The 27,649-nt window shown below is 45.7% G+C and overlaps 7 protein-coding genes across 7 annotated transcripts in view; 4 read left to right on the top strand and 3 right to left on the bottom strand.

Moving 5' to 3' along the window:
* Positions 1-96: 96 nt before the first annotated feature.
* Positions 97-362, top strand: FOXG_22277 (uncharacterized protein; the record flags this gene model as incomplete). The annotated part of the gene is made up of 2 exons (XM_018402678.1): positions 97-246; positions 345-362. The coding sequence occupies 2 exons, from the start codon at positions 97-99 to the stop codon at positions 360-362; spliced, it is 168 nt and encodes a 55-aa protein (XP_018256595.1).
* A 658-nt stretch (positions 363-1,020) lies between these two features.
* FOXG_15949 (uncharacterized protein) lies at positions 1,021-1,977 on the bottom strand (the record flags this gene model as incomplete). The annotated part of the gene is made up of 3 exons (XM_018396045.1): positions 1,021-1,115; positions 1,182-1,708; positions 1,815-1,977. 3 exons carry the CDS (start codon positions 1,975-1,977, stop codon positions 1,098-1,100), a joined length of 708 nt encoding a protein of 235 aa, XP_018256594.1. The 3' UTR covers positions 1,021-1,097.
* A 9,378-nt stretch (positions 1,978-11,355) lies between these two features.
* On the top strand, positions 11,356-12,205 carry FOXG_22276 (uncharacterized protein; the record flags this gene model as incomplete). The annotated part of the gene is made up of 3 exons (XM_018402677.1): positions 11,356-11,377; positions 11,426-11,797; positions 11,868-12,205. The coding sequence occupies 3 exons, from the start codon at positions 11,356-11,358 to the stop codon at positions 12,203-12,205; spliced, it is 732 nt and encodes a 243-aa protein (XP_018256593.1).
* Positions 12,206-15,725: 3,520 nt separating this feature from the next.
* Positions 15,726-17,687, top strand: FOXG_22275 (uncharacterized protein; the record flags this gene model as incomplete). Its single annotated transcript, XM_018402676.1, has 1 exon — positions 15,726-17,687. The coding sequence occupies one exon, from the start codon at positions 15,726-15,728 to the stop codon at positions 17,685-17,687; it is 1,962 nt and encodes a 653-aa protein (XP_018256592.1).
* Positions 17,688-21,667: 3,980 nt separating this feature from the next.
* On the bottom strand, positions 21,668-22,441 carry FOXG_22274 (uncharacterized protein). The gene is made up of 2 exons (XM_018402675.1): positions 22,292-22,441; positions 21,668-22,240 (listed from the first exon to the last, which is right to left on the bottom strand). The coding sequence occupies exons 1-2, from the start codon at positions 22,410-22,412 to the stop codon at positions 22,143-22,145; spliced, it is 219 nt and encodes a 72-aa protein (XP_018256591.1). The 5' UTR covers positions 22,413-22,441; the 3' UTR covers positions 21,668-22,142.
* A 3,528-nt stretch (positions 22,442-25,969) lies between these two features.
* On the top strand, positions 25,970-26,459 carry FOXG_15948 (uncharacterized protein; the record flags this gene model as incomplete). Its single annotated transcript, XM_018396044.1, has 2 exons — positions 25,970-26,064; positions 26,123-26,459. The coding sequence occupies 2 exons, from the start codon at positions 25,970-25,972 to the stop codon at positions 26,457-26,459; spliced, it is 432 nt and encodes a 143-aa protein (XP_018256590.1).
* A 261-nt stretch (positions 26,460-26,720) lies between these two features.
* Positions 26,721-27,649, bottom strand: part of FOXG_15947 (endoglucanase) — a gene marked incomplete at both ends in the record, with an annotated part of 1,486 nt that continues 557 nt past the window's right edge. The window contains 2 exons of the mRNA XM_018396043.1: positions 26,721-27,394; positions 27,418-27,622. Coding sequence (XP_018256589.1) covers positions 26,721-27,394; positions 27,418-27,622 — 879 coding nt within the window. The remainder of the gene's footprint in view (positions 27,395-27,417; positions 27,623-27,649) is intronic.

The following is a 27,649-nucleotide window of genomic DNA, read 5'->3' as shown; positions in this document are numbered from 1 at the left end:
TGTGGTAGCCTCTTCAAAAATGAAAGTCCAATCCTATATCAAAGGTCTTGTTCAAACTTATCCGGCTCCATGTGAGTCTACTAGGTGAAAGAGCTCATGACCGGATTGACTTCGTGCGAGCACCTCGGTCGAGACTTTAGATGTAGGTGCGTAGCCGGATCTGAGAAGCCGATCGGCCTCGTGCTTCAAAACGGTCTCAAGGACAATATCTTAGGCAGCGGCAGGATCGTGTATCTACGCCGTGGAGTAAGCTCCGAGAAAACACATAATGCTCGCCTTCATGCCATGTAGCACGCTCGTTAGATAGATAACGGGCTGCTGACGACCTAAGCTTCGGATAATAGGCCATTCTTCTCGAATAATTCTTTGTCACAAAGAATGCATAGTTATCTAATCGTACGCAAACGGCTATCCAAGTCCTGAGGTGCTCGTGCGAGCCCGGTTGAGCACCCACTGCTTACTTATGGTAATGTTGAACGAATTGATGGTAATCTCAGGTAAGTCCATAGTTCGGGCGGGACGAAAAAGTGATCAAGATAGCTACAGTGACCTATATCAGTACCGACCAAGAGAAATATTTGTCCGCCTGGATTCCCATCCATTCCAATCTTGGGCATTCAGCGACCCCATCCTTGGCAAGGTAGATTCCTATCAATCGACTCCGAGGAGGAGAACAGGGTCACCTACCCAAGTCGAACGCTTGGCCGGTAGGTGGATAAAACGAAAGCAGACGAAAGAAAACTAAATAATGCCTCAGACTTCCATTGTATCCAAGAAGTGGAGAATAAAAGCTCAAAATCAATTCCGTAATGCTATGCCTATTAGAGCTGATTCTAGGGCCTAAACTAGCTGCAAAGTAGCTTATGGTCGCCCAATTGTGTCTCGGTGGCTACATCTTACAGACTGTGTTGGACCGTCCCTAGCACTCAGAGAAAAAGATGACTATGAATCATCTTGGCTTAGGCGGGTGAGAATGTAGACGTAGTCTTTCACTTACTCTATTAAAGCTGAATCAGCCTGGGCGAATCGGTCAGTGACTGACACGTGATAGGATGTTCCTTTTCGGCCTCTAAGTAGTTGGCTGAGTTATCCTATAATTACGAGAGCGGAAGAGTCTATAAACTCTATCAGCAACATGGATCTCGAGTTACCCTGCGGGGCGTTTGGCTGGCGCAACTCACATGAGGGTTAGACTGGTCGTAGGGGCTTGGAACGTTGAAGCCCATGGGCGGCATGTAGCCATAAGTCGTATAAGGGGTCAGATCGTCGTCGCTGGGGCATGACTCCCGCTTAGTGGTATCGCTAAAATTCGTCATTGGGGAAAGCATCATGGGCACAGCGGAAGCATTCAGGTAGTTGGGGTAGGCGTCGGCAGTATTCATGGCCAAGGAGGCCTCAGGGGAATCGTAGGGAGCGACGAACATCTCATCAGGGGTCGGATAAGTCGAGTATGTGAACTGGGAAAGACTGTTGGAGCGAGCCCGGTCGCCGTGGGTGCCAGGGGGGAAGAGATCGTCAGTTGGCTCCCCGGGAGGAATGAATTGGCTCTGAGAGATGACTGGCTTGGTGGAGGTAGCGGGCTGCGACTTTTGGGACTTGAAGGATCGCTTCGACTTGGTGGCCTCCTGGGCCTGCTTATCGGATCCGACATGGTCAGAAGAGCCAGCACGGCGCTCGAGGTCCTCAAGACGTCGCTTGAGTCTCTTGCCTACAAGCGAGTATTCATGTCAGTTCTGGTTGGGAATCAGCTTTGGAATCTTCGGGAGCCAAGTCCGGTGGTAGCCAGGCTCTCGGAGTTAGTGGAGAGAGCGTACGGTAGTTGCGCTGAGCAATGCGGTTCTGTATCCGTCGGCGCTCAGCAATGTCAGAGATCTTGGTCCAGTCCTCATCAGGGTTAGCAGATTCACTACTGGTACCTGAGTAGCTTCCGCGAGGAGGAGCTTCCGCGTAGGCGGGTAGTGGCATGACCATGGACATTGTGAAAGTGGTTGTAGATGGTTGAGTAGAGGGTTTGAGTAGGTAGGCGCCGTGGAAATGGTACTTGTCGTTGCTGCCAATGACGGGGCGATGGACGACCCAGGCACGATTGAGACAACGGCTTGGGAATCAGCCTGAGCTGTCTATTGATGTCTCGTTTCTGTCTGTCCTCTTCCGCTTGTCTATCTTTCCGTGCTTGCAATCGACCAGCAACAATGGCTGGCGGTTAGTAGTGGTTGGTATAGATGGGGGCGAGAATAAACAGGTTTATATATCGACGGGCGTGGAGACGGCGTAGGTGAATAAGTAACAAATAGCACCGGCCAAAGCGTACCTTTAATATAGCACGACATCATTGCGACTGCCGATAGTTTGCTTATATGCTAGGGTATTAGAGCTATAGCAAGAGACAAACGAGATGGAGGTGACAAAGATGGGATCGAGGCTCTAATCTTTAGACACGGTCAGGGCTCTCCCCAAAACAGTCTATTATTTTATTGCGGGCGGCACGAGTCACGAAGAGGCGCTCGATCTCCGGGACTCCTCATCACCGGGGGATAAGTGACTGAATAACCTAGTAAGAGGCAGAGAGATAAGAGGCGTAACTGACTCATATGGCAGAAGTGCTGCTCAATGCGGCTTAACATCGGACGACACCTGCCTGGGGTATGTTGGAGGGGGCGTGTGATATGGAGAAGTAGGGATGAAGTTCTTTCCATCGGTCAACTAGGCCTGCAATGGTAAATTCCCCGAACCCCTCCTCAAGCTGATTACTAGATACCTAAACTACCGCGCAGCTTAACTTTTGGCGCGCCATGTGGCGCGAGTCAGTATCACATAGGCGAAGCTTGTGCTTGGAACCGTAGCATGCTAGACCGAAAGGATAGGAGGCTGGCGGTGATAAGGCGAACGCAGCCATGGTGAAGGATTGCCAATTAGTGATCTCCTGGGTGCTTAGTAATAGGCACTAAGCAGCGAGCCATGGCGTGAAGGTAAAGAGGAGGCGATGGAGAGGGTGAGCAAGCCCGTTTACCGGTCCCAGGCATCCTTCTGTGCTCTAATAGAATATAGAGCCGGGTGGGTTAATACTCGGCGCCTCATAAACCTCGCTTGACCTCGCTTATTACAGTCCAGGACTAGTTTGCGACCTCATAAAGTCCCGACATACACGCAGAGCCAGGAAGAGGCGGAAGCCACTAGGTTCATATATACCTGTGGGTCTACTTTTCGTTCTACCATTATATCGCATCTACGCGACGAAAAGCCTGAAAGACAGAGCTCCATCCATGCGCTCGCCAATCAGCTAGATAAGGAGCGCTTTTAAGCCAAATACAGTTCGGCTTAAATGGCCGGATTACAGCTATTTTGTTAGCTCGCCCGGATTCTTTAGCCTCCCGTTCGGCTTACCCCGACATACTATTACCAGACCGCACATACAAGACAAACAAGCATAGCATGCCGCTCCTCGATATGATTAGAATCAATGTTTGCTAACGGCCCCTTTGCATAGCTTTTGCATTCCTCCGTGGCGAGACGGAGGATGATATACTTAGGCAATAGACCGGCTAAGGTTATTAATAAAACAAAATGGGTTGATAGTGTTGTTGTTAGTTCTAAGTTACATATATCCGGCCACTCCGCTTCAGCGACAAAACCAATCTGCTGCCGGGCATTCTCCTGCAATTTAACCTCCAGCTGAGCTAAGTCTTTACGGATCTTATCAATAGCCGCATCCCCTATAGAGTGCTGTTCCATCTCTGAGTCGTTATCATGCCTGGCTGCATCTGTATGTATGAAGCTCTGGTTTGGTAAGAGCAGTGCAAGAGGTAATATTACCGCCGTCGAAATGTTTCCATCTATTTCAGTCGTTTCGCAGTGACTTAGCACTTGCACTTGGCTTATTTGAGAGAAGAGTTGTTGCGGCAAAATTGGCGCGTTATGCAGGGTAATGCCATTTCTGCGGTTGTATCTTTCATCTCTACGATTTGAAAGGACTCCACTGTGTGGTATGGTCTTCTTAGATGATTTTGAATTCTCTATACGTTGGTTAAATTGAGCTTTGGGGTTACAGCTAGTAATTGTGGCACTCAATGCTGTATCATCGGTCCTGATTGTTGTCGACGAGATATAGGAACTCGTTTAGGATAGCGGTATTTATTTTTGTTTATTTTCTTCATTGATCTCTAGGATTAACGGGTTATCTCTTTACTGCGGCATCCTATAGATAGATTTGATAGCATATAAGTAGCTTGCAGGTAGAAGAAGGTTCCTGGATATAGAGTATGAAGTGGTTCTAACGAAACAGCAGTTCTATTCTTTTTGATATGCTGGCGGTCTACTTGACGACGGCTATGCATAGACTCAGCCCTTGCTATCGCTCGTTTAAACGCGCCTAGAATTAATTTCTACACTCATCTGACCATGTCAGACACCAAGATAGGCATGACATGACTTTTTTAGGAGAGCTTGGTTGGCAGAAAAACAACGGATGCCAACCTTTCATCACCGGCGTCGATCAACGGCCGTCTGCTATTGGTTGGTATGGCATGTGAAAGTGACCCTTTCTTAGCTGAATTAAAAAAGGTCGCAAGGTCTAGACCGATCGATCCAGAAAAGCTTCCTGGTTCTAGACCGTTCGAACGGCCAGACCGATAGTATGCGTTACATTATTGGCGAAACTCGCCCCACTTCCAATCGCCGCAACCGTAAATCAGATGATTTGAGCCTGGCTGCTAGGGTTCTTTGCTTATCTAGTCCACAAATGCTATTACCCGTTGACTCATGCGGGGCGAGCCTGGGCGAGCCGACTTAGCAAGCTAAGTTGGCCCCCGAGACATTGGCGGGGCCAGATTTTGGCTGTGATTTGCCGCCTTTCTCATGCTTTGATGTTCTCATGCCGTCCAAAGTCGTTATGAAGTCACGAATTAAAGGAAATTGACGTCTCTCGTGAAGCTGAAAGGCAAGGCTTTTGGATTTAGCTATAGAAACTGCTGCTTGTGCATCCAGGCCCTAGGTATTATTCGCAGGTGATTATCACCTGAGGTCATAAGGCTCCAACGCGGTCACGACGAGGGGTTATAGCCAATTAAAATGCTCGGAATAGGGGGTACTTCCACCGCCACCTAATCTATACGGTGATAGAAGTACCAACAGTTTTTATCGTTACAAATTGCTACACTACATACTTTACAGCCATACCTAGTTTGTTTTGCCCTGCGCCTGATTCTTCTATTACCACTGATTTTACTGAAAGCATGCTGTTTTGGCCCCTTTGACCTTATTTGCCCTTGTCGGATATGAGACACATGCTCTTCAACCAAAACGGTATGAAGGCCTAAGGCAGTCGGATTGAACAGATGATGCCACCTTTTGAGATAAATGGAAAGATTAGCAATGCGATGGATATTCGTCAGGTCCACATCCAGCTCGTATTCATAGATCGACGCTATACAGTGCATCTCGACCTGCAATCCTTGCACATTTTGAGTTGAGATCAGTACATAACATATGGTCTATGGGCTGCCTGGGAGCTTCGGAACTTAGCAACAACTTGAGATAGTTATGCATGTAGCTTAGACAGCGGGGCATAATGTATTCTAGTAGCTATCAGAGACTCTGGACTCTTGCTCAAACACCGTCAATATTGTCAGGCTATTTAGTTTACCAAACAGAGAGAGAGAGATACTCCTGCCATGATCTCAAATGATCCCCCCCCCCCTTTTTTTTAGGCAATTGATAGGGGGGCACGACGAATTGATATGCGGGCATGATCCTTAGGGGGGCATGACTTTTTGTAACACCTGATTCGTCAATTTCGTTTTTGTTAGTGTCGGCAGAATTCTATCAGAGCTTCCTAAGTACCTCCTGTTGTATATGCCTCTCCCAGATTATTACACGAGTGCACCATAAGAGTCAGAGGGGTGTTACAGATCCGTTGCAGGTTCGGCAGGTCTAGTATCGTAGCCTCTCCTCGTCAAATATAATAAGGACGAAGAAGACGAGGGGACAGGGATGAATTAATCAATAATCTGTTCTTTATCTTAAAATTATTATTCATCTTGACTTACCACCCTCGTATCTGACACCTCGAGCTTAGCTCGCCCTTAATCTTACCTTGGTAACCAATGCGATGCCATCAAGTTTTCTCTCCATCAGCAAGCTATCTACTCCTGAATCTCTTAATCCTCGATGATTAGAACCTTCACCACGTCCCAATCTGAGCCTCCTTCCAGCTCAGAGAGCAATCCGAGATGCCGAACTCGCAGTCCTAGTCCTAGCGATTAATTGCAAGCCCGAAAACGACGGCGGCAGAGCCGATAATCCAGGTTCAGCCTGCCGTTACTTGCAAATAGACCTCGCTTAGCGAGCAGCATTGGAATAAGTATTAGCTAATATTACGGAGTCAGCGATAAAGATATACTTGGAAATCTCTTTGTATCTTATCCACAGACCTTTTTAACCGCTCCATAGCCCTATGGATCGCAAGGACTTCATGAGCTACCATAGGAGCTCCATTTCAATTACGAGATACACCTTTCGAATAACTTCCTAACCCAAGGAAGACGGCAGTAGCGAGTCAGAATCCCTATACCGGGGCCAGAAACCGACCTACTACCTTCCTCCTCTCCGCCTTAATTAGCACAGGAGCAATTATCACCTACAAAGGCCGAGTTTCAATCTGCCCTGAAGCTAGTACGAGAAGTGATTGGGACGGATCGGAAGCTTACCCTCGAGCTCGCTCGGTCATATGAGCGAGTACGCCAATAGCGAGAGAAATAGGGTTACTTGCCACTCAGTTTAGATACGCTTGAATCGCCTCCTCCCTACTCACCGCCCCGAGAGCCGTCTACCCAAGCAGTATCCCCTCAAAAGATCAGATCTTCTCCTCTTCGGATTTCCTTGTCCCCTGCCCCCGACCTGATCCTGAACTAACCGATCCTAGGCGACCCAGCGCTGTCAGCCGAAGCTCTATTTAACTTAATAAATACCTTTGCAAAAGAGAGTGGCTTTGGTATTATCTGACGGAACGCCTACTTATATAATGGTCGGAGGATGAGATATTCTTTCTAATGTGACAGATACGGAGAACCACGGCCTAGCAGAGGTGCAGGTCTTTGGTAATAGAAGTCCTGGAAGTGCGGATGTAAGTGGATGGTGATAGCCGAGGCTCTAGAAGAGGGCAAGTGGCTCCTACGATAACACCTAAACCCAGAACACAGTTAACATAACCATGGGCATAGTATTAGACCGTCTGCGTACCCTTCTTATAGACGGCTGACTACACCTATCAGGGCAACTATTGAGTTGATAAGCCGTCGGGTTGGTATCCGGGCCCGTGATGTACGGGCTGTGGTCTAAGAGTAACACCCCGAATTAACCTTTACGCAGAGGGATATCTATGACGCCTGGGCTCTTATTAATCGAGATAAGTTGAATGGCTATACTTCTACTGCAGTACTGATTAAGCTATTTGATGAGATGGATGTTCCTTATGTCGTTAAGTGGGCGGATGATGAGCCAAGCCGCCTCGTTGGCCTTATCTGGACCTTTTTCTACTGTCTCCAGATATAGAAGCGGTTTCCCGAGGTCATTAGCTTCGATAACACATATAACACCTACCGCTTCAAGCTTCTATTATTCTAAGCAACAGGATAGACTTGCCTTAGTTCTGTCTTTAATGCGGCTTTCGGTCTGATCGACAACGAGAGACGGGAGGGGTTCTAATTCCTCTCTAAGAGTATTCGATAACTAGCAGAGCAGCACTCTATTTGCCAACCAGACGTTATCATTACCGACTTCGACGATCAGATAAAGGCCGCCCTGAATGATCAGTTCCCTGATGTATAGCAGCAGCTCTATATCCACTATATTAATTCGAACGTCCTACTTAAATTAAAGCAAAAGTAGGTTAAGGGCTGCAGTAGTAGTAGTAGTCCTAATAGCAGCGACGAGGATAAGTCTACTCCACAGGTATAGGCTAAGCTTAGCCCGAAAGACCAATAGTTAGTCTATGCGCCGACATCGGAGGATATCCCTTATAGCTATCGAGGGGTTCTTATGATGTGGAAGCTTGTCTTGTTTGCTGAGACTGAGGACGCTTACGAGAAGGCGTGGAGAAACCTCTGTAGGGAATTTAATGACCAGCGGGCTATCCTCTGGTATCTCCATAGAACCTATATGCCTGTAAGGGCCTAGTGGGCACGCTGTTTTATCTGTAAGTATTATAACTTTGGCATCTGCATTACCTCTGGCATAGAAGCAGGTAACAACAATATTAAGAGCTACCTTCTAAACGGTATAAGCCACCTGTATTGACTTATCGAAGCTATGCAGGATATGATAAAGGACTAAGAGCGGGACTTCAATGATGCCTGCGCAGCGGACGAGGTACTTACTGCTCGCGAGTATATAGGGTCTAGCTCGGAGTATCTAGGCGAACTCCAGACAGTAATATCATCAAAGGGCCTTGGGCTGATTAACAAGCAATATCGCTTAGCTTGCAAAGCGATGCCGACTGGTAAGAATCTGTTCCCAGAGCCTCTCGGAGGCTGCAACAACGACTGTTTGGTCTCTGTTGAGCTTGGTATACCTTGTTGCTACTGCTCTCCGTGGCAGGCCTAAAAACACCACACAGGCTGTTCCAGCAAGGCTAGCCATCGGAGCAAGTAATCGGCAGAGTAGTTAACCAGCCAGCTAGGGCCTATTAAGGCATAGGTGAGGTCGACTACCGGGTAGTCTAAACAGGTCGACTCTAGCCAGAGTAGAACTTAATGCAAGCCAACATGCCAGTAGCCAGGCTAGTAGCTCAAATCAGCGCCAGAAACGCAGCCAGTCGGGTACCCTTAGAGCAGGGAGAACTACAGGAGGACATGCCAGCGGACGGAAAACGCAACCCAGCATTCGGAGACAAAGGAGTCAATAGGAGCTGCTTAATAGCAATAAGGAGATTCTTCCTTCTATAGTAGTAAGAGGAGATATAGATAGCTGCTCTTAATAGAATTGGCCTTATTCTATAGGTATTGAAAATAATACTTTGTTTTAACGGCCGAATGCGAGTTGTTCTAATAGGCCGGCTTGGTCCGGTTGCTTCTGCAGAGATCTGGGCTTGTTAAGAGAGCCGGCTTTACCGCCTTTTCTCAAAGGTATTTATGGGTCTACGAAATTTAGCCCAATCAGGTGTTACAAAAAGTCATGCCCCCTAATGGTCATGCCCGCGTATCAATTCGTCATGCCCCCCTATCAATTGCCTTTTTTTAATAGAGAACAAATGAGACAAAAATTAATAAAGAAGAGCCAACCAACAAATTCGTGATCTTCTGCCAACGCCCAATCTGCGCGGAGTCAGCCTTGATCGTGGAACCGCCAAGAAGGCTGTTTCAGCCTTCCAACCTCTATTTTTCTTCAACTCCTTGACCAACTCTAGTTGATATCAACTTGCCAACTGATAATACTTCTTCGCAGTATTTATACAACTTATGTTATTCTCCATACGCAAACGGAAATACCGGGCGACCACCATGAAAGTCGCACTTTGTGGAGAATGCAGTGACTTCTTGCCGAGTAATCACGACGAGAAATGGAGATCCTTCAGTAACAGCCCGTAGGGAGAGAGATCAGCTTGCAAGGTTCTAGAGGCGGCTGATTCTGACTGCCGTCTTTGCCAGGCTGTAATGCACAAGTTCGGAGTCCTGCAGCCAGACCTACTGTCACTCACACAGACAAATGCTCAACCAGTCACTTTTCGATTGCTCATAAGCCTTACTAGAACACAACATACAATGGGCTGAAGATCTCTACAGACCGTGCTTGCGGACCTCTATCTCGCAAAAACGGATCGAATTTCGCCTGTGGCGCGTAACGCAGGACATCACTCAGTCTAAGACTATTCAAGAGTACATCACTAAAGTCGTTTCTCGGAGACTGCTGTGATTAATTTATGACGCGATATGTCCAATTAATGCCGGACCTGTCTCTAGCCATAGCCTCATCATGCTATGATCGGGCGCCTACTGGCACCCAACATCGTTCCCCAAGAAGGTCGTGTTAATATCATCACGATGACGTCACAACTCTGCCTAGACTTAGGGTAATTTGCAATGGTGGTGGCCAAGGAGGGTCGGCGCGAGGAAGGGTTAAGCGTTAGGAATATGCGGCAAGACTGGTCATAATATAAGAACACGCCAGATAGTTATTAACACATCTAGGCAATAGTACCGCGCTCTATTAAATAAATTAATGTTGTGTTGTGTTGTTTTTCTATATTTTACAGCGAGTTTCTTATGTTTTTCCCACTCCCTTGTATATTTGACTCGCTTATCACATACGTTTAGACTTAAATGGAAAATAGCGAGTGGGCCCATGCCCCACAAGTAGTATCCATGAAGAAAATGACTAATCTCTCTCTTTCACTCATCCAACCAATCAACGCGTTTAAGGTTCTCGCCACTCATCTAGGCGTCAACTCACTCTTCATGAGTCGTGGAATCACCTCTCTCTAGCACCTCAGAAAGGCTGGTTGGCCTCTGGCAACGGGTCTTCTCGCGGGGCCGTCCTGCGTGTTAGTTACGGCATTAGTTATAAAATCGTGTGTCACTGGGAGAATTTTGCATTAAGCATTGGAAAGGAGCCCTGCTTTCCCGGCAATTATAATGCCAACCCCGGACTCTCGATACATACTTGAGCGGGCCACTAAGTTGATTGAGGCGTGGTGTATAGACTTCGGAGCACTTAAATCTCCGCATGAGGCGTACTAAGAGCAGGTGGCGGCTGCGAGAGTGAATATCGACGAGGTGTTCGATAGTCTGTCTACTTGTATTAAACCTTCTATTCAGTTAGCACTTCAGAAACAGCTTACCGAATACTATGACCGGCTAAGGGAACTGCAACTGAACTATAATAGGACGATAAGACAGCAACAGGAATGCTATAAGGAAACCCTTAATGCCGCTATGAGGCAGCTCTGTGACAAGCTGAACACGGTAATTGGGCCATGCAAGACATCGAAACCTTTCCCGAAAGGCGCAAATCCACAATCTAACCAAGGTTAGACTATCAGTTTATCGGACAGCCCGGAGAGATGCAACCTGGTGTTCAACGTGGATACGAAAACAGACTTAGAGCAGAGCGTCATCTACGTCTGCGTGGTGAGTATTCTGTACCCTGCGTTGACCCTAGACTTCTGTTGGCATATACAGCATGGCGAGGCACAGTGTCTGAATTCCGTCCCTAGTAGATGGAAACGCCGCCATACTAGTGGAGTACAGACCCGTGGAAGTCCAGATAAAATAATAAAAAAAAAAAAACACTTTAGAGAACCAAAGTCGGCCTAATAAGGTTAGACCATGCGATAATGGTCGAAAGCGACAAAGAAAGTCTGCCATGGAGGGTGTTGAACCAGTCTGTGGGCAAATATCCCCTGTATTTCGGAAGTAGCTAAAACAATGGCTAGCTGCCCTCGTCCTCCCAAACTTCAACGAGGCTGGCATTGCTGCCACTATCGCGAGCCTCGACTTGATGAAGGAAGCGGCGGGGTGCTGGGAACACATGCACGAAACGGATGGAGTTCGATGGCGGCAAGGCCACAACGAGACTGAGCCTGTAGTAGCTGAGCGGCAAGTTGTAGTCGTGTATTTTGAAGGACTGGAGTTTCCAGAAAAATACAGAACCGATTGGGTGCCCATCGACGAACTGCATAAATACGACCCTGAGGTTCACTCGTCTCTTGTCCCTCACTTAAAAACGGTCCGGAAATTCTTAACTGGTCAGCTGGCAGCACAATCAAACACAGAGGCTAAGCAAGTTAAGTTAGCAATCACCAATGGTATATCATCCAGTAATATCAAAGGCCCTATTAGTCCATGCCGATAAGTTTACTGACACCATGTCTCAAGAGACAGGCACCCAGAGGCAGCGAACCTCGTACAAATCAGCTGCGGTATGCGAGATGATTTCTCAAGACGACTGTTCGGTAAAGGGAAAGTTAGAGGATTCCGCAGATGTTGGTGAATCCCAGATCACGCCAGCCCCCAGTCCACATACAGAGATACCAACTATGAATCTACAAAAGAGAGACCGGTTGAACTCTGAATCTGGAAAGAGAAACTCGCCAAACGGCAGGATCGCCGGCTTATATAAAGACGTTGGCGTCGTAAAACTCGGTGTGAACGACCCTATTCAACCCAACGCGATACTTAGAAGCGGTTTGTTGGCTACTACTGACGGGTGTTAGGCAGCGTCCAGACCTGGCTAACAACAGACAGATAGACATGCACTAGTAGCGATGTCATTGACATCAGGGCCTCTCCCATCCATGCAACCTCTTCTGTCGCCTATTCCGACTCTTCGTAGTACTAGAGTTGCACGATCTGAGCATGTGACGGGGCGAGCAAAAGGAAGAGAGGCTATAACCCAGCCTGTCAAATTACCAGGAGTCTTGCAGATGCTACAGGGCGATGCACTCGATAGTTTTAGCTCTGGGTGGAGGCAGAATCCGACGCTTAATACAAGGCCGCTTCAGCGCCACCAGCTACTATCCGGACCTGAGTCCTCGATCCCGAGTCTCTCGGAGAATGGTTTAAGATGGGCTTTGACTGCGCCAGTGACATCGCCGGAGACTAGCCATTTGCCACAAACAGCCGCTATACACAGTAGTGAAGGATATTCTTGGGTTATCTCGTTTGATAGAGAGGATATTATATTAACGATATCGCCTTCTTAACTTTTTATAATAGCTAGGTGTAGAAACTTAAGGCGGTTTTCAGTAAGAGTTTTAGGGTCTGCTTTAGTAGGAAGAGCTTGGAGACTCTTAGCAGTTAAATGATTCGGGAATGATTTAGAGGGGAAAAAAAAGGAAAGTTTACTTAGGCAGTATGACTTCTTCAAATGATTAGAAGGTAATAGGATTTATAACTTAACTAAATATAACGTGGTTTATAAGCAAACGGTGGATTTTCTACCATTCCATCTCGGTCAACGTCAATTACACCACCATATCGTCTTTAATCCTAAAATATTACAATGAATTGTTTACATAAATCACATCTCCCTATTCCTCACGAGTCCGGGAATTATGTCCGGGCTTGCCGTACCTCCCGCAGTTCCGTTGACTTGCGTCGCCCATTCCAGGTTAGCTCCCGCTCCCGCCCATTTTCTTCTCAATTCTCTTCTTGATACCTTTCTGAGATAATATATCTTGCCCTGATTGAACAGAAGCATTCCGCCAAGTTGTGACATTGTTACTTTTGCCCTCCGATGCCTGCTAAGCGCCTAATTAGCCCTTTGCGATGAATAGACCTGATCGTTAAGAAGGGTCGCTGAGTGCGCTAATGCTTGTATGTCTTTTGCAAGCTGGTTCACAGCCATGTATACCGGTGTCAGTGAGCTACTTTGATGTTAGTCATCTCGATCATTGATCAGTGTTAGGAAACGGCTTCTGTTAGGTTATGAGGTGTCTGGGAAGTCCAAGGTCTCGCTGCCGCTACTAGGCTCACCTCGGGCGTTGGCGTCCGCAACTTGATGTTCAGCTTTGACAGGGCAATTGCTGGGCCCAGAGGTACTAATCCTGATTCACTAACCCTGACTTAATGTTTGGTTTCCCCTTACCGGTAGAGAATGCGGCCTTAAAATTGAAGTCGATCTTGGTCACGTGGTTAATGTGCGACTTGACCACCTGCTCAATCTGATAAGTGTATACCCGCTTCAGAGGGCCGAAGCACCTGAGGTCTAGGGGATGAAGGAGATTTGATAAATGAGGAGGCATAGAGCCGCGACTATCCTCGTGTCCATCCAGAACCGGTCGAAACTGGGGGAGAGATACCTTAAGTGGCCGTCAATCACTAACATTCGATAGACGCCATTCTTGCGATGACCTATATGTTTATCGAAATGCTGGATCCATTCTAAGCCTCTATTATTATTTTTCTATCTATTTTCGGCAGGCTTAGTAATCCAATCCAGTGGGAGGTTGCACTCTGAGTACCAGTTTGTGAGGTGGTAGGCCCTTTTGATCCTGATAAACGACCTGATGCGCCAGCCCTATGTATTAGCCCCCTGGATCACCGTGGCCCATTCGCGATTACCTGGCTGGGTCCTTTTCAGTTCTCCGCTCCGTTCGAAGCGTATCATAACCATAGTTAGGGTAATAATACCATCATAAACCCGGTTCCGTCAAAGTTAATAAATATCGATATCATCAATGCCATACTTCACCCTTAAGTTTCGCACAAGCTCGACCCAAGCCAAAATTTGCCGGGACCTTCGCATCAGGCTCTTGCCGTATCTTCCACGTCAGCAAACTTTAACGCAAAGCCTCGTGAACACAGATCTAGAATATGTTTAAAAACGGCCTCTTCCCCCTAGATAGTTAGTTTTTAAGAGTTGGGTATGATATGGCGTCGCGACGGACGGCCTTTCATTCTGGCGCGTAGTGTTAATTCAGGCACAGTGTGGATTTTTACCACCTGAGTTGCGGGAAATTTTTCATTATCTCAAATAGCTTGAACAGCTAGTAGTATTTTCTTTTCACTTGATTTTGATTCCATAATGTGCGGTTGAGCGGCATAATGTCAGAGTAAAAGGAGAGGCGTCGGGTGGAAAATCCGCCGTTCACTTATAAAATACATAGTAATACAATCCACTACTTAACTACAATGCTCAAGCTAATACCAAACTTCAACTCCATTGCAACGCTACCAAATAAATAACACTACTATATAAATTCATCTTTAGACTCTGGTGATTCTCTATTTATGCTGTATACTAACACCATCTATGTTTCCGTTGGGAGCCTATATGTCACCTAAACCCCCTTTCTAAAACGTGCATACTACCCCTTGTTTATAACTTAGAGTAGTTTATCAAGGACTAACAGCATATAAAGGAAATATAGTTAAACATCCAGATAACAAATAAAATTAAAAGTAATATATTATGCTAATCTAAGCCCCCTCTTTAAGCTAATCCGAAGGCCAACATAGTCCTATAGAATAACAAGCCTATTAACAGAACTATCTGCCGTTTTAATCCTATATTATAAAGCCAGATATACTAAACTTATTAGGGATTATTCTAGCCGCATCTAGGAAAGTCAATAGCATAGGGGCTCTAGCCTGCAGGTTATTTATAGCCTATAATAGATTAAAGCCCTTATTATTTACTAAGTTATACTTAAGCGTAATATTAATCGGCAGGCTAGGACTATTATATAGAGTGTATAATTACTTACTATTATCCTCTGGTATAAATATATACTTTTATACCTAGTTTATATACTTATTAGGTTCCTTTAAACACTTAGCAGTATAGTTATAAGTAATCTTAAAGTGTTACGATCCCAGCGGTTACGTCACGTGTACCCCACAAAAATCTCCACCTCAACAACCAACCAGAACAGGACCGACACATACAGGACCGACGGCGCTCCAGAACCGCGTCGTTCCAGGACCGACGACGACCTCATGTCATGTCGCTCCCATACCATTATCTCAAGTATATAGAACACATTCATTTGCACTTTCATAGATTCTAGCTCACCAGCTATCAATAAAACTTCTTTATATTAATCAAGCCTAACACGCATTAAATCTACCATTAAGAGACGTGACACTTCGACAAGCTCAGCATCACGCCCTACGCAATCTGCCAACAATAAACCTAGCACGGCTTAGTTTATCCACAGTTAGGAACCAACCGTCACACGTTGATAGCTCTTGTTCAGACCGTACCGCGTAACGCTGAGCAATACAAACGCAATGTCTGCAAACGTCAATCCCGTCCAACAGCAGAACGCAGCTGCCAACCTTCAGGCTTACCAGCCTGTAGCACCTGTTAACCCTGCACTAGTTAACCACCCGCCGACTGACCAGAACATGGACGACGCAGACGACTCTTCCCAGAGTTCTGACGACTCGGAGGTCGAACGACTTCGCGAGCAACTCGGGAACGTCACTAACGAGATAAATGAGATGCGCCAAATGCTGGATGAATTCACCGCCCTACAGCAGCAACAGAATCAGAGCGCGAGAAACACTCAGCAGGAAATGTACAACTTAGCTTCAGCCGCCCGAGACGGCAAGGATCCTGGCGAAATCCTCAAGCCTAACCCGCCTGAGCTGTTCGATGGAACCCCTAGCAAGCTACCTACGTTCCTCACCCAAGGACGAGCATTCATCATCTACTACCCAAACCAATTTCGCAACGATTCCGCCAAAGTCATATACATGGCAGGAAGACTCACTAAGACCGCTGCCCAATGGTTCCAACCTATTATGGACGATTACACTCGAAACCCCTTCCATATGGTCCAACCCCGAACCGCTACAATCTTCGGTCAGAACGGCTATAAGGAATTCGAGGAAGCACTTCAAATGGCGTTCGGTACCATCGATGAAAAGGGACAAGCAGAAAGGAAAATCAAAACACTCAAACAAACCAGTTCAGCATCCACCGTCGGAGTAGAGTTCCTGCAACTAGCCAGCAAGCTACCATGGGATCAAGATATCCTCATGTCCTTATGGTTCGATGTACTCAAAGAACCAGTACAAGCCGAACTATGGCAGAAGGACCGACCAAAGACCTTGGTAGAATACATCAACATGGCAGTTAGGATCGATGATCGACAATTTGCCTGGAGAACTCGTAACTCACGAGGGAACAAAGGACGACAAGACAATAGGCCCCGATACCATGCCAATCAGGGAAGAACTCGACAAACTGACACGTCCTACGGCACCGAAGCAGGACCAATGACCATCGGAATAACCAAACGAGATAAATCCCAGATCACTTGCTACAACTGTGGCAAGAAGGGACACTACGAACGAGAATGTAAGAACCCCGTTAAAACTAATCAAAAGTACAGGCCAGTACCGAAAGGAAAGAGAATCAACATTGCCAGGAAGAGCAACGAACCACAAATGGCAATCAAAACTATCAGTATGACAAGAAAAGATGGATACGACATGACGCAGATACCACGCATTAACAACTTCGACCCATCTCTCGACGTACACGATCCATTCCTTAGTAGAGAAGAAACCCTCACCAAATACTACCCCAAACTGGAACCAGAACAACGACCTGTTCTAGGGCACGTAGCCCCAACCACGGAAGTTCTCTATTCACGAAGCAAGGAAGAAAAAAGAGAGAAAAGAAACAACCGAGAACAGAAAAAACGGCAACAAGCCAAAAAAGACAAGACAATTGAGTTAGAATGGGTACCCGTACCCGAACACCACCAACAACTCGCCAAAGGAAAATCCGTTTTCATGGTTAGAAAGGGAAAAGAAATTGCCCCTAACCCGGACAATGAACCTAGTACCAAAAGGGTCAACCAGGAAGTCGACGATATTACTGTCAAAACCACCTCACGACGACCAAATCGACACATTAACGACCCGAATTACTTGGAATCTTGCAGAGTCCAAAGAGAATCCGACGCCAGGAAACTCTGGAGCAAGGATGAAAAAACGATCTGGAACACCCCCATCGTACCACAATACGACGAATTCAACCAACGTTTCTGGACTAGCAAACATCAAAAGTATACGGAACTAGCCAGAGAACGAGCAATCACGGAACAAGACGACAGCATCTACATCCGAGCATACACAAAAAAAGTAATGGAAGATCCTACCACTCCAGAAGAACGCATGCAAGCTGAAAGGGACCTAAGGAGGTACCCAACTCACCCGAATCACAAACAGATATCTTAGATATCGTGTACACGACACCATTGTTCGCGACACCAGCAAGACAAGATAGCAAACGACTGTTTCCCAGTGCAAGTCCCAGAACATCAAGAACAGAAACCCTACTTGATTATCGACACACTCGGATACCAAGTTACAAAGAGATACAGGGGATCTCAAGTAGCAAAACTAGAAGCCCACACAGAGACACGAGAGAGAGCTCTAGCGCACATTCAGAACTCCCGACACATCGCCCAATAGAGACGGAATATACAGCAGGAAGACGAAATAGCAGAAGACGAGTCATTCAACAAAGAACTCAGTCAAATCAACCAAGATATCACCCGATGGGAAGAAGAAATATCCCAAGATGAACAAGATATCTTCCGACAGCTAGACAAGCAACAGTTGCAAGACCGATTAGTACAAACTGAGGAGGAAAAAGGAAGACCCCTTACCGAAGAAGAAAAAGCAGATATCATCCTAGACCATAAAGTAGGAAAAATGGAAGCTGCTTATTAACAAAAACTAGCCACCCAGAATGAATGTCCCGACGACATCAACTGCACCAAGAGCAAATGCAGCATGGATCATCCATGGGGAAAAGGCACACGCCATCTATAACGGAGCAACAGATAGGCGAGAAATCAGGGGCTAAACTACCTAGAAAAGCTCTGAGAATAGCAACAAAAGAAAGCCAACGAATCTGCCTAGAATTGAAAGTCCGAGTCAAGGGCAAGTGGCTGAGAGCACTTGTAGATAGCGGAGCAGTCATGAATATTATTTCCCCTAGCACGGTTAATGATTTGAGACTACCATGGAGAGATAAAAAAGAACCTTATATGGTGGAAAGTGGAGAAGGAGAATCCTTCGAATACGAACAAGGATAAGTCACCCGAGAGATTGATCACCTCAAAACATTCGTAAACGGACGGAACCAAGGAATCGACTTCGACATTATCCGCATACAAGATTACAATCTAGTCTTAGGTTACCTATGGTTATACCGCTACAACCCCGCCTTCAACTAGAGAACTGGCCAGGTCGACTGCGAAATCGACCCTTCAGATGATGGATTAAATGATTCAGGATACGACACGAGATCTCAAACTTCGACTGAAGAGAGCAGCGAAGACAGGAGCAACAGAGCATCGCCCATTCCAAAAGGAACACGACACAAGCATGATAAAGGCAGAAGAAAACGCATCGGACGAACGATAGCAACTCTCAAAGGACAGTTCAAACAGCTGGACCAAGACATCAAACAGATGAAACAGATTGCCACGAAGGAATCTAACGAACGACTCAAGAACATACCACCAGAGTATCGTATCTATGAGAAATTGTTTCAGGAGGAACTAGACACGAAGTTACCTCGATATACAGACTACGATATCGAAATCGTACTAAAGGATGGAAAGAACCCAAAATTCTTCCCCATCTACAATCTATCCCAAGATGAGCTAGGAACGCTCAGGGAATGGATAAACGACATGCTACGGAAAGGATACATCAGACCGTCAAAATCCTCAGCAGGATACCTGGTCATGTTCGTACCAAAACCCAACTCAAACAAGCTGAGACTTATAGTAGATTATCGACAACTCAACGAGATCACGGAAAAAGACAGGACACCATTACCGCTTATTACTGAGCTCAAGGATCGCTTATTTGGTAAAAAATAGTTCACAGCTCTCGATCTCAAATCCGCTTACAACCTCATCCGAATCAAAGAAGGCAACGAATGGAAAACAGCCTTCCGAACAAAATACGGACTATTCGAGTATTTAGTTATGCCTTTTGGATTAACCAACGCACCCGCAGTATTCCAACGCATGATCACGAACGTACTTCGAGAGTACCTTGATATCTTTGTAGTTTGCTACCTGGACGATATCCTCATTTTCTCTAACACAGAAGAAGAGCACACAGAACACGTCTATAAGGTTCTGAAAGCACTACAAGACGCCAATATGCTCGTCGAACCCACCAAAAGTCATTTCCACCAGTCTTAAGTAACATACTTAGGACATGAAATCTTGCACAACGAAATCAGGATGGATAGACGAAAGATTGCAGCAGTCGCTAAATGGAAAACCCTAACATCAGTAAAAGAAACCTAATCCTTCTTAGGATTCGCTAACTACTACCGATGATTTATTAAAGATTTCAGCAAAACCGCTATCCCACTTACCGAAATCACAAAAAAGGATAAACAATTCCAATAAAACGACAAAGCACAAGAAGCTTTTAAAAAACTCAGATCAGCCATCACGAGCGAACCCGTTCTAGTTATGTTCGACCCAGATCGGCAAGTTGAACTCGAGACCGACGCTTCTGACTTTGCCTTAGGAGGACAAATAGGACAACGGAACGATAACGGTGTACTACACCCTATTGCTTTCTATTCTCATAAGATGCACAGAGCAGAACTCAACTATCCCATCTATAATAAAGAATTCCTAGCCATCATCAACTGCTTCAAGGAATTTAGACACTACCTCAGAGGAAGCAAACATCCAGTAAAAGTTTTCACCGATTACAAGAATATAGCTTACTTTGCGATAACGCAAGAGCTAAACCGACGATAACTACGCTACGCCGAATACCTATGTGAATTCGACTTCACCATAGCGCACTGTAAAGGAACAAACAATAGACGCGCAGACGCCATTAGCCGACGACCCGACTTCGACACAGGAACTGTCAAAACCAAAGAACAACTCTTGGAGACCAACTCTAAAGGAGAATATCAATTCGCTCAACCAGTCAAAACAATCACAAGAACAGTAAAAAGCCACAGGGAATGCAACTCTGTCAAAATCATCCACAGAACACAGAAAAGCAACGAATTTCAACAATAGATGAACTCTGACACTGAACCATGCAATTTATAAGAAATGAGATTCGACCACAAAGGAAAGAAGACACGACAACTTCGATGGGTACTAAACGAATTCAGAGAACAATTAGTACGGGATATACACGAACATCCCCTACACGGCCACCTAGGCATTACGAAAACACTAAAAAGAGTATAAGAAAAATACGAAATGGAAGGCATGAAAGGAATAGTGGAAAAGGTTATTCAACAATGCGACCTATGCCTACAAACGAAGGCATAAAGACACAAACCTTACGGACAACTACAACCACTCCCAGTAGCACAACGACCTTAGGACTTAATCACAATGGACTTCATCACGAAGTTACCCTTATCAGAAGAACCCTCAACCGGAATCTTCTATGACAGCATCATGGTTATAGTCGACTGACTCACTAAGTTCTCTTACTACCTACCCTACAGAGAATCTATAGACGCAAAAGAACTTTCCTATATTTTTTACCGACATATTGTTAGCATACATAGGTTACCCACAGAAATCCTTTCAGATAGAGGACCTACATTTGCAGCAACATTTTGGCAATCACTCATGGCACGACTTGGACTGAATCACCGACTCACAACAGCATTTCGACCGCAAGTCGATAGACAAACCAAACGAATGAATCAAGTACTTGAACAGTACTTACGATGTTACATCAACTACGAACAGAACGATTGGGTTAAGAAACTACCAATAGCCCAACTCGCCTATAATACTGCATACAACGAGAGTACAAAGCTTACACCAGCTTACGCCAATTTTGGATTCACACCAGACGCATATTACAATGCACGACAAGAAAAATCAGTCAATCTAGCCGCCATACTTAAAAGTGATGATCTCAAAAATCTACACGAAGAAATGAAAACAGAACTCGAATTTGTCAGAAATCGCATGAAAAACTACTACGACCCAAAACGGTTAAAGGGACCAACCTTTTCGGAGGGAGACATGGTCTACCTAGCCACAAAAAACATCAAAACAGACCGACCAACTCACAAATTGGACTACAAATTCATCGGACCTTATAAAGTACTACAGAAAATTTCAGAAAACAACTATAAACTGGACCTACCACCGAAAGTTAGGCTCCATCCAGTCTTTCACGTTTCACTACTCGAATCAGCAGCAGACACAATATAAGTCAAAACAGGCAACAAACCACGAGAAATCTTAGGACCAGAAGTCTACGAAGCAGAGGCTATCAGAGACACCCGCAAGGTCAACGGCCAAAGAGAATACTTGGTAAAATAGAAAGACTACCCAGAAAACGAAAACACATAGGAACCTCCAAAACATCTCATTAATGCCCAGCGACTCCTAAAGAACTTTCACCAACGTCGAATAAAGGAGAAGCATTAAGAAAATCATCGCCCAAACCCAAAGCAGACCAATCGACATCATTAGGAACATGATCCACCTGAAGATCTCGGAGTAACGCATCCTCGTGCGCGTCTAAACCAGATAAGATCGCATCTTGCTGATCCACTTCCTGAAGACCACGACAAGTAGCCTCGGAACGCTTTTCTTTCACACGGGTACGAATTTTGCGAATCCTCGACAAACGACCAGCAGCCAAAGCCAAACGAGATTATAGCGCTGCCATCTCCTCATGGAGCTTGAGAAGATCCTCACTCGCTTCATCTTCATCATTCTCTAATTTCTTCTCTTGTTTCATCAAATTCATAACTACCAGGGTTAACAAAGAAGACCAAATAAAAATAACGCACAACAACTTACGGGAAGACGCAACACGAGTACTATCGCAAGATTTCTTAGCTCGGATACACTCGCTACAACGAGCAGAATCGGCGGACATCAGACATTTCTTGCCCGACCGAAAACAACAAGTACAAGGCATATCAGCTTCTTCGTTGGCAAACTCAACGGCAGGGTTCAAATCCACGACACTCCACGACACATTTGTGAATATGGCGTGGATATGGATGCTGACTAATAATTTCGATGTGGAATGGGTGGAAATGGATCCATTATGGAAATGGATCCATATTGTGGAATTCGTGGAATGGAAACCTACTTCGTCCAACAATGGTAATTAATGGGTCCCGCCCGCCCTCGGTGACGTCAATGTTTTTGTCATTGGTCCATTAAAATCCGCCGTTGCTTGACGCAAAGGCAACACACCCACCGACGTTCCTGTTTCTTGTTATGCTGGATATTCGTAGCCGAACCGATATACCTATAGACGCGCCTTGCCGTCTCTCTCCGTCAAGATCCAGCTTTTGTAGAGCTGAAAGAGCCGTTGATTGTCCTCTTCTGTTCGTTCTGGAACGGATGTGGTTGACTTGGTAGGATGGGGAGTGGCCATTTCGATTTGGGGTAGTAACGCGAGTAACAGTGAAGCCCCCAGAATGGACTCATTGTGTACGGAGGAAAATGGGGTGGCAAATCGATGTTGTGTTGTTGTGGGTGATAGAAAGTACTTAGGATATGCGGGATTTCACAAGGAAATCAAGGTATTTTCGAACCCCACCTAAAATATTCCACGATTTCCACATGTGGAACATGTGGAAGGGGCTTCGTGGCGTGGATATGGAAATGCTGAAGCCCACGTGGAATGGAATGGAATGGATATGGATCCACATTATGGATCCATATGTGGATTTCGTGGTATGGATTTGAACCCTGCTCAACGGAAAGCGCAAGTATTTGGATTTCACGATCCTTGCGAGATAACTACTTGGACACACGGTTAGACATCGCGAGACATGATGATGAAAGGTTTAAGTTGGACCTTACCGAAAGAAGACCGATGTTGGTTGGGATAACAGGCCTTGAGGGCAAGACCACCGGAGAGGAGAGATCGTGTTACGATCCCAGCGGTTACGTCACGTGTACCCCACAAAAATCTCCACCTCAACAACCAACCAGAACAGGACCGACACATACAGGACCGACGGCGCTCCAGAACCGCGTCGTTCCAGGACCGACGACGACCTCATATCGTGTCGCTCCTATACCATTATCTCAAGTATATAGAACACATTCATTTGCACTTTCATAGATTCTAGCTCACCAGCTATCAATAAAACTTCTTTACATTAATTAAGCCTAACACGCATTAAATCTACCATTAAGAGACGTGACACTTCGATAAGCTCAGTATCACGCCCTACGCAATCTGCCAATAATAAACCTAGCACGGCTTAGTTTATCCACAGTTGGGAACCAACCGTCACATAAAGCCTTCCTTAAAGAAGAAGTATTACTCTATAATAATGCCTATTATATTAATACCCTAATAGTATTAGATGTAGCTGCCCTCTCATTTAGGAGCCTAAAGGTTAGGGAAGCAGTTCTTAGTAATCTTATCCTTATAGATAGCCTAGTCTAAGTAGTAATTAAAGTCTAGGAAGATATTACTATCTAGGTTATTATAAGGAGTAGAGTTAAGGGGAATAGCTACGGCGGCAGAGGCAAGGAAGGCAGAGATAGCAGTAGTGGTAAAATGCATTTTATTAAGAGGCTTAAGTTAATAAGTAAAGATAAATATAGTTAAGTTAATTTATTTTATTAAGTAAGTAATTAATAGTAGTAATACTAGTTAGAATTAGGACTCTTACTAAGACCTTAATAACTATTATATATACTTTTAAGTTAATAAATAAGTATAGCTAAATTATTTTAATTTAAAGTATATTACTTATACCTCTAGTAATAATATAATAATTAGAGCCTAGAGACTATATAATCCGACTATATAAGACCTATATAGCTATGCCCTAGCCTATTAGAGAGCAGGGAGGACATTAAGAAGGGGCTTTAGCTATACTAGTTAGGCCAGGTTAATAGATAAGATATATACTTTAAGCAGACTAGGCGCTTCTAGGAATAGCCTATTAAGGCTTAACACTTTTGCAGCTTAACCCTGCTGTTAATAGCCTGGTGGCTTGGAAGTATACCCTTTTAATACTTAATAGGGCTATAGCATCGATGTGGCTCGGTATTAAAAACCCTAAAAATAGGGATCGAGGTTCTAGACCTCAAGCCACGGCACCTTCTCACAACGGGATTCAGACATCCACGTCAGCCTAGCCCCGAAAGATTGCGACACTATAAATTATTCTAGTTCAAACTGCAAGATAACAGGAATTTAGAGCGCTAAAAGCCTTATCAGTGAGGCCAATTAGATAGCCTAGTATCTACTATGCCGCTTAATGCGACGTAGCCAATTTATTATGCTGTGATATTTCTCCGACTTGACTGCTAGCCTTGGGGGTTCCTTTTCCCGCTCTAGAGAGAGCTTTTTCTCATGCTTATAATTCTTTTAATAATCTTACGCGCCTAGCTGTCCCTATCTTAGGCATTAACGTCGACTTTACCTATATCCAGAAGCAGCTTAACGACAAACTTACGTCCTCTCGCCGCCGCCACGCAAGCTGTAATACTGCAATCTATGTAAATGCTAGGGGAATTTATGCCTGTTTCGTATCTTTGGCTCCTCTGTGCAACAAAGTAAGGCATTATGCCGAACGCATATTTTCATAATCTCGGGGTTACTTCTTTTTTTTTTTTTTTTTTTACATTATATAGTCCCAAGAAACATAACTTAATTAACACCAAGATGGTTATTTAGTCTTCTAATTCGCTAAAGCGCTTTAGTATAGGCTAGGCAGCCGATGCAAACCATTCGATCAACTCAGCTCAACAGGTGCCACATAGGATTCGGGCGAAAAATTGCACAGCTATTTTACCATTCTACATCTCCAATTGTTTGGAGCCAACTCTCCTCGTGCTTAACAATTTAGTATCATTCGAGCAGGGCCACTTAACTAAACCTGTAAGGATAAAATTTGAGGAGTGGTATCGATTCTTGCGTTATTGGCATTCTACCGCAATGAAGGCCAGTAGGAGAAATCTTGCTAACGTGCACGTTTAGGAAATTGCGATCGGAATGAAGAATAAGTTAGGGGGGTTAAGATGATCTTTCCCTTATTCGGAAGGACCTCGATGCATACACAGGCCAGATTCTGTGTAATTCGGCACATTACAACGAGCCCTTATTACAATAGGACGGTGATTCGAACCATCCTCTTGTCGACGTGAGCTCTACGAAATCACCACTGCCATTGAATCCGAGAAACAAGCCAAGCAGTCAAGCTCCTATGCATCACTCGTCTCTACACCAGCACATCGTCGCCGCCTCTTCATCACTGCATCATTAGCAATCTACAGTCAATGGGTTGGCAATGGAGTCGTCAGCTACTATCTCTCTACCGTTCTAGCTACAGTAGGCAACACTAGCATCACAGACCAGGCCCTGATCATGGGTTGTCTCCAGATCTGGGGTTTCATTGCAGCATGCGCTGTGCCTTATGCGTTGAGCGACTAGGACGACGACTTCTTCTCATGATCTCTTGTGCGATTATGTTCATTAGCTTTATTCTGATTACAGCTATGTCAGGAAACTTTGCGCAGACTGGATCACACTCAGTTGGAATTAACATGATTCCATTCGTGTTTCTCTTTAATGCTGGGTACGCTGTTGTAGTGTAAGTCCACTCTGCTTGCCTACATCCTAAACCGTGTCACTAACGCAGTTCTCGGTAGAACCCCTCTTCAGGTTGCGTACCCTCTTGAGCTCTGGCCATTCCAGCTACGCAGTCGCGGTCTCTCTGTAGCGTGGATGATCATGATCTTGGCACTCATTTTCAACGTGTTTGTCAACCCAATTGCTTTATCAGCCATTGGTTGGAAGTACTATATTGTCTATATGGCCCTTCTCTTATCTTATGGCCTTGTAATCTTCTTTTTCTATCCCGAGACTCGTGGCCGTACGTTTGAGGAGATCTCTGTCATCTTTGGCGATGCGCCTGATGGTCTCTGCTCAGATGAGCTTGATACGAAGCAGGTGGTTGAGGAAGCAGATGCTAAGTATGTAGGTTAAGATATCTACGGAGTATGACTAGCGTGGTGTTATTATTGTGGTTTACAAGCTATTATGAAACTAAGAGCGGCCCCCCTTCAACTTCCTTTGACCCATGCTCCCAATAATATGTCATGAATGATAATCAATGTAATTGAATAATATCGGACTCGAGGTCACGTATATATACAGCACAATACTCAAAGATTCATCCCATTCAGGATAGACAGGCTTTTGATCCTTGTAAAAACCTTTCATACACAACCTCGCTCAGCGGGCTGCTTAGTTCATGAGGTCGCGAGCGTGACGGCGAGCCTTCTTGCTGCTGCGCTTAGACTTGCAGCCAGTCTTGGCGGGTTTAGGGGTAGCAGGGGCAGAAGTCTGGACAGGAGTGGAAGGCTCCTGGGCGGCAGAGGAAGTCTCAACGGGAGCAGCAGCGGGGGTACCAGCGACGGGAGCCTCAGTCTTAGAGGGAGTAGCGGGAGCGGCAGAGCCGGAGCCGGAGCCAGAGTCAGAACCGGAATCGTAGTCAGTGGTGGGAGTACCCTGGGACTTCTCAGCGAGCTTGCCCTGGGTGACCTCAACAGCACCCTTGGTCAGAGCAGGGCCGGGGATGGCATAGCTGGTAGGGTTGCTGTAGATGTCGAACTTGATGCCCTTGTCGTCGGGCTTGTACAGCTCAGTTCCAAGAATACCCTTGGGCTGCTCAGTGCCGGAACCTTCGATCTCGAGGTTGAAGCACTGAGGGTAGTTCTGGGCACCGTCCTCTTGGAAACCACCATGGAGAGCAATGATCTGGTGACGGAGGACATAGGCACCGGCCTTGATGTTCTCAGGGATCTGAACGAGCCAGCCGTTGTCGTTAGCAATGAGCTCGTCAGAGCCGTAGGTGCCGGGGTTACCGGCCTTGACGAGACCAACCTCGTCGATCTTGAAGAACTTGAGGGTCTCCTTGTCTACGCCTCGCAGCCGGCAGAACCGCAAGAGGCCAACATGTCAATGGCAGGTCCCTTGTGGCTCTCGGGCCAGTTGGTCCACTTGATGTAGATCTGGTCACCGGCCTTGACCTTGGCATGGCCCTTGGCGTTCTTAGCACCGCGGTGGCAAATGATGTCTGCAGAGCTGAAGGCATCAGGTGCGACATAACCGTTGTCGGTAGCGGTGGTTGACCAGGCGATGAGGGTCTTGGGGGTCGAGTAGTAGGGAGCAGC

Source organism: Fusarium oxysporum, chromosome 2 (assembly GCF_000149955.1).
Source record: "Fusarium oxysporum f. sp. lycopersici 4287 chromosome 2, whole genome shotgun sequence".
NCBI classification, from domain to species: Eukaryota; Fungi; Ascomycota; class Sordariomycetes; order Hypocreales; family Nectriaceae; genus Fusarium; species Fusarium oxysporum.
This window is presented reverse-complemented; position numbering and strand designations above follow the sequence as displayed.